This window comes from Haliotis rubra, unplaced genomic scaffold (genome assembly GCF_003918875.1).
Source record: "Haliotis rubra isolate DU_JTF1 unplaced genomic scaffold, ASM391887v1 Scf451, whole genome shotgun sequence".
NCBI classification, from domain to species: Eukaryota; Metazoa; Mollusca; class Gastropoda; order Lepetellida; family Haliotidae; genus Haliotis; species Haliotis rubra.
This window is the reverse complement of record NW_025767137.1, coordinates 658287-672877: the sequence shown is the minus strand read 5'-3', so window position 1 is coordinate 672877 and position 14591 is coordinate 658287. Positions and strand designations below refer to the sequence as shown.

The 14591-nt window shown below is 40.2% G+C and overlaps 1 protein-coding gene across 2 annotated transcripts in view; it reads left to right on the top strand.

Moving 5' to 3' along the window:
• LOC124289924 overlaps positions 1-14591 on the top strand; it is a 50222-nt gene that overhangs the window by 21028 nt on the left and 14603 nt on the right. The window contains exons 1-3 of one of the 2 annotated variants that reach the window (XM_046726594.1): positions 217-400; positions 11888-12073; positions 12787-12825. In XM_046726594.1, coding sequence (XP_046582550.1) covers positions 344-400; positions 11888-12073; positions 12787-12825 — 282 coding nt within the window. In that variant the 5' untranslated portion in view covers positions 217-343. Of the gene's footprint in view, positions 1-216; positions 401-11887; positions 12074-12786; positions 12826-13892; positions 14055-14591 lie in introns of those variants that run through there. The other variant, XM_046726595.1, reaches the window with a different exon arrangement.

The following is a 14591-nucleotide window of genomic DNA, read 5'->3' as shown; positions in this document are numbered from 1 at the left end:
GGGGCAAGTATTAGCCCAGAAACGTCGTGTGTAAATAATCAAGAAGTTGCACATCAATATCAAGTGTGTTGTATTAAGTTGCAGGATGTCACTCTAAGCGTCCATCTTGACACGGAACACTCTCCTCAAGAATCCTGACACACGTGACAGGAAGACTCGTACTGGGGACTAGGCCGGGGTGTCGTCATCATCGAGGTTGATATCGACAAGGTGAGGGTCATCACGGAGGACTGGAGTAGAGAGAGGGGCAGGGACAGAGGTGGGAGGGACGGGCAGCTCAGACAGGGGCTCAAGGATGGTCATCTTTTCCCAGTAGGACGCTGAGAGGGAGGGAGAGAAGGACATGTACAGAGTGACGGAAAGTGGAAGTAATGAAAGAGGGCACCTGTTGAGTAAGAGGGTAAGAGTTATGTTTACTGGTATTGAGTTATGTGTGTAACAGATGAAATGGTTACCTCCATATACTCATGAAATAAAAGACACACAATTTCAGGTCTACAATAACTCTATAAAATAACTGAATCCCTAAGACACCCACTTGGCGAGGAGGGGCCCAGATGTCAAAGTTCAAAGGGAACCTGATCACGTGGTCAAGAGCTGTCGGGAAAAAAAGATTGAGATTTGTATAATAACCATAAGCCCAAACCGGTTTAAACATATTTTTATTCATAAAAATGAATTGGGATTGGTGAACAAGCTTCACAGCTTATATCACTACATGTGTACATATTATATCAAATGCAAGTACCACTATCATCCAAGTAAACATAAATAGAGAGTTACGGTTTGGTGTGTCTAACAAGCCATTTGTAGAAATATAGACCAATTATGAGAAGGTTATTGTTAAGTTAAGTTAATTATTTTTCTGTGAAAGTTTCAAGCGTTGTGTCTTGATGATAAAATCGTGGACGGATTCAACTATTTTCTGGTTTCCTTTGTTTCCGTTCATATTGGTATCCAGGTTATAACCGGTAGTATACAAATACATATTAGTTCCTATCTGAATATAGTTACCGCAAGTAAAAAATAGTGTAAGGCGTTTTCACTCTGATATCCACAAGAGCAACATGGACTGTCTATTAAATGCCCAATATACTTATCGGCGTCTAGGTCGCTACAACCGAGCCTGAGGCGGCAGTGAACGATTTGACAAAATCGAGTGCGATAATTTAGGTCAACATAATTCATGTTTTCGGTTTTTTGTAATTAGGTTTTTAAATTCTGAGAGACTACATGACTCTTTGGAATGTGGTAGAGAATTCCATAAATGTATTGTGTATGGTAAAAAGGATTTAGCGTAAAGGGCAGTTCGATTGTAAATTTCCTTGTATTTTAGAGCTGTTTCTTAAATTATTACTTGTAGTTCCGGAAACGGAGTTTGGGATCAAATTACAAGGATAGTTTGGGAATTGGTTATTGTACATTTTAAAGCCAAAAAATTAGTTTTTGACAGTACCTCTATGTTGCAAGGACTGAAATTTAATTTCACGATATCATTAAAGTATATTTGGAAAAGAAGTGGTCCAAGGACTGAGCCTGCTAGTACAGTTTTCTTGTCAGACTTATACCCGTTAATTGCTACCCGTTGTACTCTATTTTCTAAATAACTTTCGAACCATTTCAATAGTTCGTCTTGGATACCATAAGTTTTCAGTTTATATATAATTCCTCTGTGCCAAACCTTATCAAATGCTTTACTTATAACGCAGAAGACTGGTCTAACCTCTTTTCCTTCGTCAAGAGCTTTAGCTATGAAATTATACAAATAGGTTTATTGATTTAATGTGGAATCTCCTGGCATGAATCCTGATTGTAAATTTGTCAGTATGTCGTTATCTCTTAGGAAGTTGAAAACATATTTAAATACACATTTCTCAAAGACTTTCGATAAAGCAAGATGTGAGTGCGCGGGACCATAGTTTGAACATTCATGTACGCTATGTTTCTTGTGAATAGGTATTACCGATGCTTCTTTCCATGAACAGGGGAAAATAGATTGGCTTAGCCATAAGTTGAATAATTTCGTAAGTATAGGTGTTAAACAATTTGCCGTATATCTAAGTACTTTATTTCCTATTCCATCCGGACCGGACGCTTTTGATGTGTCCAATGACAATAAAATATCTCTGACGTCATCGTGGGTTAGAGTAATGCTAGAGTTACAAGGAACCCGGGCAACAAGGAGCCTGGTTTTGGATCTTCAATAGTCGACTGAGCAGTAAAGTATAGGTAGTTATTGAAACCGTTTTCGATTTCTTCGGGGTCGTTATAGACTGTATCGTTGAAAATAATTGTTGAAAATTGACTGTCATCGTTGCGTGATTTAATGAACGCTTTAGTCAGGCGCCACCACATTTGGTACCGAGCGAGTTATTAACGTAATCTTCCGTTTTAAACACGAATATTTGTTTGGCAGTTCTGATAGCAGAAGTAACTTTATTTCTTGCTGATCTGAAGTTGAAATCTGAAGCCCACTTGGTTAGATGGTTACTTTTCTTTGCAATTTTATGTAAACGATTACGTTTCCGAATCAAAGATCGTAACTGACTCGTCATCCATAGCGGATCTGCAGGTCTAATAGTAACAGTCTTAATTGGAATATGTTCATCGCAGATTTCCGTTTTTACGGATGTCAAATCACTTGCAATCTTATCTATATTATTGGAAGAAAATATACTTTCACCGTCAATGTCATCGACACTCCTGTTCATACTTTCTGTATCAGCTAACGAATAGTTATAAACTTTCCTCTTATAGTTTATAGTGAGGGGAACTGATTCTTTGATGGTCACAAATATCGGACAATGGTCACTGCAGATAGGGTCAAGAACTCCGGATTCAATTACTGCTTTAAGATTCGAGACAAAAAATAATCTATCAATGTACTTGTATCTGAAGTCATTCTTATTGGTTCTCATATAATCTGTTTAAGATCATACATTAATTGAAGGTAATCTATTTTTGTTCTATTGTCCCGAAGGGCGTCAATATGAAAGTCACCAACAACGATGGTGTACATGTTCAGGTCAACTGCGTTACCGACAGATTCCTCAATCAGATTCCAGTAAGCCGGGCTTTTATCTGCTCGATAGACGGTACCGATTAGGTAAAAACGGTTTTTACATTTTAACTGTACCCACACCGCCTCAAGCCCGGGAGTGTCAAGACTGTCCATGTGTTTGACGTGTAGATTACCTTTGACATAGATCGCGACACCGCCACCTCGAGTTTGCCTATCCTTCCTGAATGGTAGGTATGGTGGCTTATCGCAATGTCGTGTCTTGCTATCGCCATATCGTGTCTTGCTATCGCCATATCGTGTCGTGTTATCGCTATTTCGTTTTTGGGCTGTATCGCAATATCGCTATATCGTGTCGCCATATCGCAATATCGTGTCGTGATATCGCTTTGTCGCAATATCTCCTAGATTTTTCAGGGCGATAAAGCGATGGCCCGAATGAGCCACCATAGGTAGGTGGTATCCAGGTAAAGTAAATCAATTTTGTCTTTCAAACTGCGTACGTTCAAATGTATTATTTTAAGGTCTAATAATTCGGCCCTGGATTAGGATGGATATCGCCACAGCAGAGTAGGATGAGAGAGACAATTACAGATACGCGAGGACTGTAGAGACACAAGAACTTGAAACTGTGTATGGATTTAATAAATCGGACTGCATATTTTGAATGTAGTTTTACAGCAAAGGAGCCCACTGCCTGCCTGTACTGATCAATATCAGCTATAATCAAATATTATATACATAGTCGAATCAGGTGGGACAGCGGGCTCCAGTGGGTGATTCAATGGAGGTAGACACACACAAACCGAACTAAAGTACCTAATACACGTAAACACGTTTGTTGTAATTTGATGTAGGTATAGGTCACTGTGTAACATGATTTTGAATGAAACAATGAAAACAAAGAAAAGAAGAAAGAAAGGAGGATAAAGTAAGCCATAACCATGATATCGCTTACTAAAAAGACACACACAGATACACACACACACACACACACACACACACACACACACACACACACAGAGGTATTTGCAAGTTCTACTTGCATACTCTTATATATAAGAGTGTACATTACACACATGCTACACACATTACGAGAATGTATGCTACACATATACCCCACACATTACAAGAATGTATGCTACACATATACCCCACACATTACAAGAATGTGAACTATTAAATGTATTTGCAGCAAAATATGAACTATCAAATGTATTTGCAGCAGAATAAGAACTATTGAATGTATTTGCAGCAGAATAAGAACTATAGAATGTATTTGCAGCAAAATAAGAACTATTAAATGTATTTGCAGCAGAATAAGAACTATTGAATGTATTTGCAGCAAAATAAGAACTATTAAATGTATTTGCAGCAGAATGTACATAAGACATATTGTCGGCAGTATTCCCTGGTAGGCAGCTGTTGGGCTGTCCCGCTGCTTCCCACTATCTCCCAGGAGTGGGATAACGCAATACCTGATGGCGGGGACATGGGATATAATCTGTCTGTGGGGACAGACAAGTGTGTTTGTTCTGTAGTACTACGAACAGCCATTTTACAGCTTTATGATGGCGGCTGGCGAGATGAGGCGCCCCGATCTGAAACATTGTAATACATCTTGCTATAACTCTTTTGATGGTATGGTTGTCTTAGTTGTGCTTTTTAAATTATGTTTTCATTTCTGTTTGGGGTGTATTTTATTAAAAGGTTATAACAGGTTTATTATCTACTTTCAATATTTTCATGCTTCCTTATTTGCGAAGGAATCTAATTTGTGTTTTGACAATAAGAGTGTCTTGATTTGACAGTTATAGTTTCATTTTGTTATAAAGAAAGTTAATTATATGTTTTTCACGTTGTAGTGTCTTAATGCTTTCAAAGGGAGTTAATTTAGTCCAAACATTAGATAGTTCTAGGAAAATATATGTTAACTTCAGTGGCATTTTAGAAGTTGGGAAGAACAATATCGACAAACGTTATGGATGACAACTTCTTTTATTGCGTATCACTCAAAGTTTGTAAATATTAAATATATATTCTGTATTTTTTCCTGTATATTTTTTATCCAACAATAACAGAATTACCACATATGCTTTTCCACAACTCTTAATACATCTTCTTGAGACATCAATATCTGAAACCACCTCCGTGGTGTAGTGGTTAGAGCGTCCGCCCGGAGAGCAGAAGGTCGCGGGTTCGATCCCCGACCGCGTCATACAAAAAGACGTTGAAATATGGTACTTGTTGGTCCCTGCCTGGCGCTCGGCATTAATGGGTACAACAAGGACTGGTCGGCTCGGAGTCAGTATAATGTGTCTGAGTGGGGTATTCATGCTTCACTGCAGCATGGTATCTCAGTGAGCTAACACTATAAAACCAGCTTCAGTCTGGGCTAGTACAAGCAGCCGCACACACACATGCACATGCATGCACGTCGACAAAGAGCGAAATATTCTCAAGCACGACGTTAAACCCAATTTCACCTCACCTCATCAATATCTGAATATTCTATGTCATGCTATCATTCCTTGATCCCCCGCCGCTGGAATATTTCTAAATATTCGCTGACTCATTCGGGTCAAAACTTTGGTTTTCGCTTTACCGGGAATAGGGAATATTGAAATTTCGCTTTCCCGGGCCGACACCGTCGGAAAATATCATGATACACAGTTTTAAACTTTAATACAGTTTTGTACGGAAATGCTTCCTTATGTAACTCAACCAGCATGGACATTCTTACATCGGTACACGAGTTTGTCATAAAAAGCAAAAGATGTCACTGATCCTAATCATACGTTTTCCCATCGCTGAAAGTAAAATGAATCCCACACCGCAAATCTGCTTCACGTTGACAAAACTAATTCGCAGGGGTGGTGGGGCAGCGTACTGGTTATAGCGCTCGCTCGTCACACCGAAGGCCCGGGTTCGAATCCTCACATGGGTACAATGTCTGAAGTCCATTTCTGGTGTCCCCCCGCCGTGATATTGCTTAAAACGGCGTAACAACATACCCACTCACCAACTCACAAGTGTTACATTGTTGAGCTTTGTTATTACATTACTAAAGCTGTGTAGCATGTTTAGATCAGTCGTCTTATTGTTCACTGTTATGGATATAAGCATTTGGCTCGTTTACTTATCCGTTATGTTTAAACCATATGTTTAAACTTTACATATACTACAGGCCTGTGGCAATTTTAAGTTCTGAATAAAGATTGATTGATTGATTTACATTATTTAAGTTGTGTAGCATGTTTAGATCAGTCTTCCTATTGTTCTTCGTTATGGGGCATTTTGCTTGTGTACCAATCCGAATTATTCGAATACGAACATAATTTTAAACCTAACAGTACTTGATTTGTTTCAATGGCATTCTAGAAGTTGGTGGTGTAGAGACGACAAAACTTTATGGATGATCAACTTCTTTATTTTAACAATGGTATAGATTCTTATACCGTTTGATATGCTAAAACGGTATAAGAATCTATACCGAAACGTCGCCATTGTTAAACTAAAGAAGTTGATCATCCATAAAGTTGTGTCATCTCTATCAGTACTGACACCGTGTGTTCGTCCCTTGCCCAATTGTTTGTCTCACCGAATTTCACATATTAGGAAGATATTTTGAAATATTGCTGTTTTAAAACCACCAACGTTTATGGTGTTTGGAAAATTAAAAGTACGCCCTATAGTCTCTACTGTTCAGTGACACTTGATTTTATTCGTTCGGCTAAACGGTGACATGAGTCCATGTTTATGATTATGATTAATGCATCACCTTTACACAATAGTTGGATGAAACTTCCACAACTAAATTAGCTTTCCATTAACGCAGTTTTAATCTGGCATCATTACATTCGTCTGAATGTTACTTAACGTCCATCTCAGCGGTGTCGACGATGAACCAGGGATTGATATCATGATCAACGCCCCACATCGTCGGGCTAAAGATCCATTGGGTCGTCCTTACGACAAGCGATGATTGCTTGGGATCTTTCCAGACACGGAATCTCCAGGGAGCATTATCAACACAAACTGATTTCTCCAGTGAATATTGACCTCCGTTTATTCCACTTGACTATTCTATGAGATCGTTGAAATGACCATAATACGGTCAATAAAACGAGTGGGCATCGACGCCACGTTGTGTATAAACTCAATTATCACGTCTTGTCATGTGTCATGAATGCTGAAGGTGGCATAGGTCGCCGGGAGTAGCGAGTAGTAATTAGGTCAAGCAACCAAAGGGCAAGAATCGGGACGACTGTGTTATCTGAATATAAACGACCACAGATCCTGGAATTACTGACGAGACTGCAGACTGCAGCTCGGAACAGCAGGATTTAAAAAGTAGGGTTAGTCTGATAGTCTCTGAAAATATCTAATTTGGATGTAACAATATCACGACGGGGGACACCAGAAATGGGCTTCACAAATTGTACCCATATGGGGAATCGAACCCAGGTCTTCGGCATGACGAGCTCTAACCACAAGGCTACCCCACCGCCACCAGGGTTATTGTTGACCAATGCTGGCATGCTACAGGTGGGTAAGTGACATTCGATTTGTGTATGTGTAAATCGCTTACATACTAATCTGTACCGCTTGGTAATTGACGTTATCTGTGGTTGTAACTGACATTTCAATCCGTTTGGTTTCTATGGCACTGACGGCTTACATTGCAAGTGGCTAATACCACATCATGGTTTTGTCACTGTATGTAGTGGATTAATCTCTTGAGAACGCACTAGTTACTTCACAATGTAAGGAATTAAACATTCCTCCTCTAATTAAGACAGACAGATTCATTAAAAGAACCACAGACGCATTAACGCCAGGTGCCAATGTTAAGTGATGTCATTATGTTGTTAATTACAATATGTGATTAATATGTGATTAGTCTCTCACTGTTACTGTCCAGCAAAATCTGTTGACCGCGCGTGTATGCTGACCGATCAGTTTATACAACAGGTAAAACATAAGCCAAGCACTTCAATCACACTATACGGTATAAAGGGAGACTGGAGCGTTCACCGCCACTCCCACCTGACAGCTCTCCCTGGACACACAGCAGTGTTACAAGCCTATTTCTCTCAGGGCGAGGCATCTTACAGCACTCCCTGGACACACAGCAGTGTTACAAGCCTATTTCTCTCAGGGCAAGGCATCTTACAGCACTCCCTGGACACACAGCAGTGTTACAAGCCTATTTCTCTCAGGGCAAGGCATCTTACAGCACTCCCTGGACACACAGCAGTGTTACAAGCCTATTTCTCCCAGGAGAAGGCATCTTACAGCACTCCCTGGACACACAGCAGTGTTACAAGCCTATTTCTCTCAGGGGCAAGGCATCTTACAGCACTCCCTGGACACACAGCAGTGTTACAAGTCTATTTCTCTCAGGGCAAGGCATCTTACAGGTCTCCCTGGACACAAAGCAGTGTTACAAGCCTATTTCTCCCAGGGCGAAGGCATCTTACAGCACTTCCTGGACACACAGCAGTGTTACAAGCCTATTTCTCCCAGGAGAAGGCATCTTACAGCACTTCCTGGACACACAGCAGTGTTACAAGCCTATTTCTCCCAGGAGAAGGCATCTTACAGCACTCCCTGGACACACAGCAGTGTTACAAGCCTATTTCTCCCAGGAGAAGGCATCTTACAGCACTCCCTGGACACACAGCAGTCTATTTCTCAGGGCAAGGCCTATCTTACAGGTCTCCCTGGACACAAGGCATCTTACAGCACTTCCTGGACACACAGCAGTGTTACACGTCTATTTCTCTCAGGGCAAGGCATCTTACAGCACTCCCTGGACACACAGCAGTGTTACAAGCCCAACATTATTCCATGTAAAACCAAAAACGTACATTTGAGAAATTTGTCTCACACAAAAATTACATGGAGAGAAAAATTGAAGGAAAAAAAGCAACGATAAAGCCCCAAAACCTTCACACATGTCTGGGTACACACTGACTATTAAACTAAAACATTTATCATCAGTAACATAGCTAAAATCTTTTGCAAGAAGCCTGTTTTCCACACTTTTTAAAAAACCTTCAGAAACACAATAAATGCCCCAAATACTTTTTGCACTCGAGACGTTTGCATTTTCATTTAACAACGTGAATACGGCTCTTTGAAAAAAGACATTGGGACTAATTCCTAATATTTTCTGTCATATTGATTTGAAGACTATTGCTTAAAGTAGTTGTTCTGGTAGTCTCTCGTACAGACCCTGAAGCAAATATATCCAAGAAAGCCCACACAAGTTTAGAAAATGTGGCAAGTCTAGATTTCCTCAGCTTCTGAAAATGAAGAAAGTCTCAGGGCTCCTTTTCATTATATTTTTTTCTTTTACTATGAACTAAGTAAAATATGTTCATTTCAGAGACTAGTTGTTAGTCTATTGTTCCGGCACAATGTAAGAAGCTTGTACTATGATGAAAATGGATGACCTTGGCTATCTATCTCTAGATTTAACGCGAAATGTAAAGAAAGGTCAGTGGGAGAGGGTGCTCTGTAATAAGATTAAACAGTTAGAGCTAAATTTGTAATAGCTTCCTCAAGATCTATTAGTTTTAACAGACGTTGCGGTTCTGAGGCTCCTTTCACGAAACAACCTTTACTAAGGTTTATCTTAACTCCCATTCTTAGTGACTTTGTCGAACGAGGCCCTGGTAATGTACGATTCATCATCTGTAAGTGCAATCGCTGTCCTAACGTAAATTTAACCATGATGATGACGTCACTTAATTTTAAGGTTATTAGGAAACATGCAGAAATAATGCACATAGGCGGATCCAGAGGGGTACAGGGGTGCGCACTCCTCCTTTTGTCCTGAAAGTTTGTTCAATGACCATTGAAACTCGGGTGAAAATGAAGTGTGCGCACCCCCCTTTTCTCAATAGCGTGCACACGCCCCACCCCCACGCCCCCTTCTCAAAAGCTGCATCCGCCCCTGATGCATCAACCATAATATGATGTAAAGTCGGACAAATCACTCGGACCTGTAGATTCAACTTCCGGAACAAACTCGTGAAGATCCGGTTTAGAATTGGTCCTAAGAAACTTATCGTGTGGTCAGCCTCGCTGACTTTGTTGGTCCATGTCCACATATCCCAAGATCGATGTTCATGATATCAGTCTATGGATTGTATAACCCAGAGTCGGTTATTCACAGACCACTTTTATATATGAACATAGAGATTTTTTCTGGGTTACATCTTCTTTTTATTCTCGAGAATAAAGAGAATAAAAAGAAGACGTAACCCAGAAAAAATCTCTATGTTCATCAAATATCATCTTCTAAAATGCCAGTCAAGCATCCACTTTTATATAGCTGCAATGTTGCTGAGTGCGACGGTACACGGCAAACAATCAAACAAGCAGAGATTTCTCCATTTTAAGTTACAGGATATCGGCCATTGTTTAGAAATCATAATTCTGTAGACAACCAGTGTACAAACTGGACCATTAACTGTATATTTGTGCGTCTGCTGTTTGACAAGTGGGTGTTTTTCCATCATACGTCAATCACTGGAATTTCATGATCCAGACTCAATTGTTTGCAGACAGCAACGGCTGTAATGTTGCGCTTTCAGCGGGTTACTTGCACGCTTTTTTCGCTGTGCCCAAGGTCCCCCTGAGAACTAGGGCGATTGCCAGCTTGTCAAGGTCAGTTGTTTTTGTTAATTTGTTGTTCAATCACCCATCAGATACTCACCAAATATGTGTCGTTATGTTATGGTATCATCAACACTGACTGTGTCGAGAGTCCCACTTACGCACAGTTACAGTGTCACGAGTTGTTATTGACTCACTAGCCATGACGCGTGTCGACTGTTAGGTCACGTTGACCTTCCTCTCCAGGGATTTATAGCTGATGAAGCATACAGTGCATATTCCTTAGCAAGTGGATTAAAATTTATCAGACCAAAGTCGTGTCTGAATAAGCCAGCCCTTTGTGAAACAGAGACAACATGTCTGCCGTTATGTTACTCTATCATCAACACTGAATGTGACTCTGAAGCTCTCTCTGCGTCCAGTCCCACTTACGCACGGTTTCAGTGTCACGAGTTGTTATTGACTCACTAGCCACGGCGCGTGTCGACTGTTGGGTCACGTTGATCTTCCTCTCCAAGGATTCACAGCTGATAAAGCAAAACAGTGCATATTCCGTAGCATCGGCAAAGGCGCCGCAATTCGTTGTGCATACTTGCGTCATATAGGCCCGTGAGCCCGTGAGAGACCTATGATCGCGGATTCGAACCCCGCTTCTCCCTCACCACCCCTGATTATAATCGAACCAACCTGTTATTTTAACAAATATATACGTTTTAACCACATTTTATGTAATGAGTGTAGCGGTGGAATTTTCTGAAATATTCAATTCCTCGCCGATTTCGTTCAAGTTAGAAATAAATGTTAATCATAACATAAAAAAACAATATACGACTGCAAAAGTATAGATTTTTTTTATAAAATTATTGTCCAAACAGTGATTCGAACCAAGTGATTTTAACCCATGATTATTAGCATGTGTAGTATCTCTATTTACACTTAGATACATATGTGATTGAAGCCCTCTCCAAGTTGAAGAATTGAGGAATACACACCTGTAACCATACGTTCAGTAGTTTGAAATTCTACGATATTTACAATGGAACTTCTTCATTCCTTGAACTGTCATTTCAGAAACATCAGCTTCCGAATGATTTGTTTGGGAAACGTTTGTGTAAAGGGAAAATACTTCTCATCGACATTCATTAATCCAGCAAATCATTTACCACTCACTCAAATGATGGGACCAGCATTTGAAATAAGCATCGTCGCTATATTTCCTGAAACTGTCCTTATTTCCAGGACGACATGCTATCCTCAACGACGGCAACAACAATGAAGGAAATACACCCGAAACGGAGACATCGCCTCGCGAGGGCGCAGCTGAATAAACTGGAGGCCACCTTCAACAAACATGGCGGCTACATCGACTTTGCCGACATAGACGCCCTTGCTCAGGAGTTAGATCTGGACGAAGCCTACGTTAGGGTAAGATTAGATAAAGATTACACCCGTACTGAGTGAGTGAGCGAGTTTAGTTTTACGCCTCTTTCAGCAATATTCCAGCAAGATCACGGCGAGAGACGCCTGAAATCGGCTTCACACATTGTACCCGTGTGGGAAATCGAACCTAGGTCTTTGACATGAAAAGCAAACTCTCTACCCCACCTATGCCTGCCGTATTGATTGTATGACATCTGGCGTTTTCAAAAAGTGAGTTAACGCCGTTTGCGCGGACGTTCGACCGAGATGTGTCCGTAGAAAGACCAACAGGCAAATTGACGTTTTACCATTGCTGATGCGACGCTGTTTGATCAATGCTAAAATAGCTGGATTCGGCCTCACGACGAGCGGATCCTGACGTCAATAAGGGATGCAACCCTGAAAAGGGATTTGCGTCTCCTTACGAATTTGGGATCTTCATAAATTAACCTAAAGTTGTTCCCTATTTCGGTTTTGGTCGAAACACAACGTGTCATCAACCCAATACAATTTGCAATCCGGCGAATCACATCATGATCATCGCTCTACGCAATTTGGATACGATGACATGTTTCATCCATTTCAGCGAGCCAGACCGCCCGATGCCGTTAGTCGCCTCTTACTACTAATAAAGACCATTTCTTACTGAATTCACCCTTGACGTGTTGAAACTTGCCTATAATACATAGGACATATTATTCATTTGTTTTCATTTACAGAAATGGTTTTACAACAGGAGGGCAAGAGCTAAACGAAAGGTAAAACCAACCACATCTTCGTATGCTCATCTGATACACTAGACATTTATGCCAATAAGTATTACATAACTCCATGATGTACAGGAGATACCACTAACATAAACCCTGCAGCAGCAACATCACGACAGAGTCAGTCTGGATGTCTAAAAGTTTAGTTGCTATTATACAAGTAATTCTCAACAATATTTTATATAAAACACAAAAGTTCGGACCCGGTTCCACCACTCCAGGTTATTATTGAAACGACTGGATATTCTTTTATAAATGTGTACAAGTTTTAAACCATGATTTTAGCATGTGTAATGTCTTTATTTAGAGGTATATATTTTAAATCAATATTATCAAAGTCTGAGTCACCAATGGCAGCTTTCAGACACAACAATCCTTGCATTAAAATCACCCGCTTGTGACATTGGGTATGTAGTTATGATTTGATGTTTGTTTTCAACTCCTTAGATTTCAAAATTTGATAGTCCATGATTTAACGAGCGCTTTGCCCAATATTCAAATAACACACGATCCTCTCATTACTACTACGAATAAGCATATGGACGCTATAAATATAACATGCATGTGCTCCAAATTCTTCTGTAATGATATTATGTAGTACTTAAATCTATAACAGGTAGTCGGTTATAATTACCGAGAAACAAAGTATTGAATTCTGTAATTCTTTAAAGAAGATATACATATCATACAAGAACTGCTTTGTTTTCCCATGAAGCTCACATCATCCACTGTTGGTCAGTGATTTAACGAGCGCTTCGGGTGGATCTGATTTCAAACCAAACTCTCCCCTGAAGTAACATACATGCTAACATTTGTGTAGCGCCGATATCTAGCTCAGCTGCTCAAAGGCGCTTTGTTTTTCCCTCGATCACTGGATGTCAGTCTCAACAGCACGTCGCATTATCAATCTCAACTCCCTAGGGAGCATACAACTCTTGCAGCCACTTTGCGCACCTAGTTAGTTAGGCACTCATGTCGTAAACATAGTATGGCATGGGAACTCATATAATATCCTCTATGTACGTTGATCCTTAACGGGTAATAATTTATAATTACAGATAATTGGCAGCAAACTCTGAATAGCGGGTAGGGCAGGACAAGCTTACCCTCTCTCAGACACCCGGTGTCATGACTACCTGTCAGTGGTGGAATGTATTTCTCGGGCATTGACGTTTACGATTTACAGATGCTTTTCTAGTTAAGACCTGTGCATATTTTCTGTACGTACGTGTAACTTTAAATTTTTCTTATCTGTTATAAAATATGTTGGACAAGAACGGATCGTGTATGTTGTCCTCGTATAATGAGAATGAGTGAGTTAAAATTACGTCACATCGACTATATTTCAGCATATAGCGAAGTTCACACATACACAAGTCCATTATAGGAACACTTGGAAGCATTTTTTATTAACTAAATTTGAGGCTATATAACCACGGTATACGTCTCCAATTCGTCAAACACAGTACAGTTATCTCCATTCTAATTCAACTCGTTGTACGCTGTTTCGTGAAAGAAAGTCATTATTTAAAGCAGGTCAAAGTTCCTCTAGGTCAATGGTTAATCACATCACTCCTTGAAATCGCTTCTTGAACTTACACCATCGCCAGAAAAAGTAGTTCCCTTTTCAAACATCAACACATTCACACTCCGGCGCAGTGATGACTTAGCATAGCATCACTGCCACAGGCTAATTTGCATATCACGTGACCGGACTTTTCTCTTGTTTGTAAACAAGCGCGCATATTCATAATAAG